The sequence below is a fragment of the Octodon degus genome, unplaced genomic scaffold (genome assembly GCF_000260255.1).
Source record: "Octodon degus isolate 3935 unplaced genomic scaffold, OctDeg1.0 scaffold00302, whole genome shotgun sequence".
Lineage (NCBI taxonomy): Eukaryota > Metazoa > Chordata > Mammalia > Rodentia > Octodontidae > Octodon > Octodon degus.
In genome coordinates this window covers 488,507-489,073 of record NW_004524878.1, presented here as the reverse complement: position 1 = coordinate 489,073, position 567 = coordinate 488,507, and the positions used below count along the sequence as shown (strand labels likewise).

The following is a 567-nucleotide window of genomic DNA, read 5'->3' as shown; positions in this document are numbered from 1 at the left end:
AATAATATAATTGTAATGTTTAAATCTTGAAATATTATTTTCTTTCTTTTGTGCCTTTCAATATTTACTGAAATAGAAACTATTTCAAAATTCATATGTATAATTAAAAAACACAAAGCTGGATATATGAATAAAATGGATAATGTATTCTAGAAAACACAATGTTTATTTATGTTATAGGTTTAATTTCTTGAAACAGCAAAGTCTTGCCAGAGAATGGATGCATTTATCTTTGTACTTCAAATATAAGGTTTCTGAACTAAAATGCTTTACATTTTTGTTTGCACTTTAAAGATTCACTATAATGCGTCATTGCCTGTTTCTGAAAATTGACCACCTGAAGTGTAGTTAAAATGAAAATATGGTACATCTTCTGCCAAGAAGCCGAGATGAATTCTCACTTATTGGACTGAGACATCATTCTTCACATACGGTGTCAATAAGAAAATTGGGGGCTACACTACTGATATGGGCAAGCCAAATCAAAGCTCTGTGGCCGAATTCATCCTCTTGGGCTTTTCCCAGTTTCCTGAGCTCCAAGAGATGATGTTTGGGATTTTCTTGGTT

The 567-nt window shown here is 31.9% G+C and overlaps 1 protein-coding gene across 1 annotated transcript in view; it reads left to right on the top strand.

Annotated features, from left to right (window-relative positions):
- The first annotated feature begins 468 nt into the window (after nt 1-468).
- The window catches only part of LOC101589271 (olfactory receptor 10A3), a 1,012-nt gene continuing 913 nt past the window's right edge, over nt 469-567 (top strand). The window contains exon 1 of the mRNA XM_023707594.1: nt 469-566. Coding sequence (XP_023563362.1) covers nt 469-566 — 98 coding nt within the window. The remainder of the gene's footprint in view (nt 567) is intronic.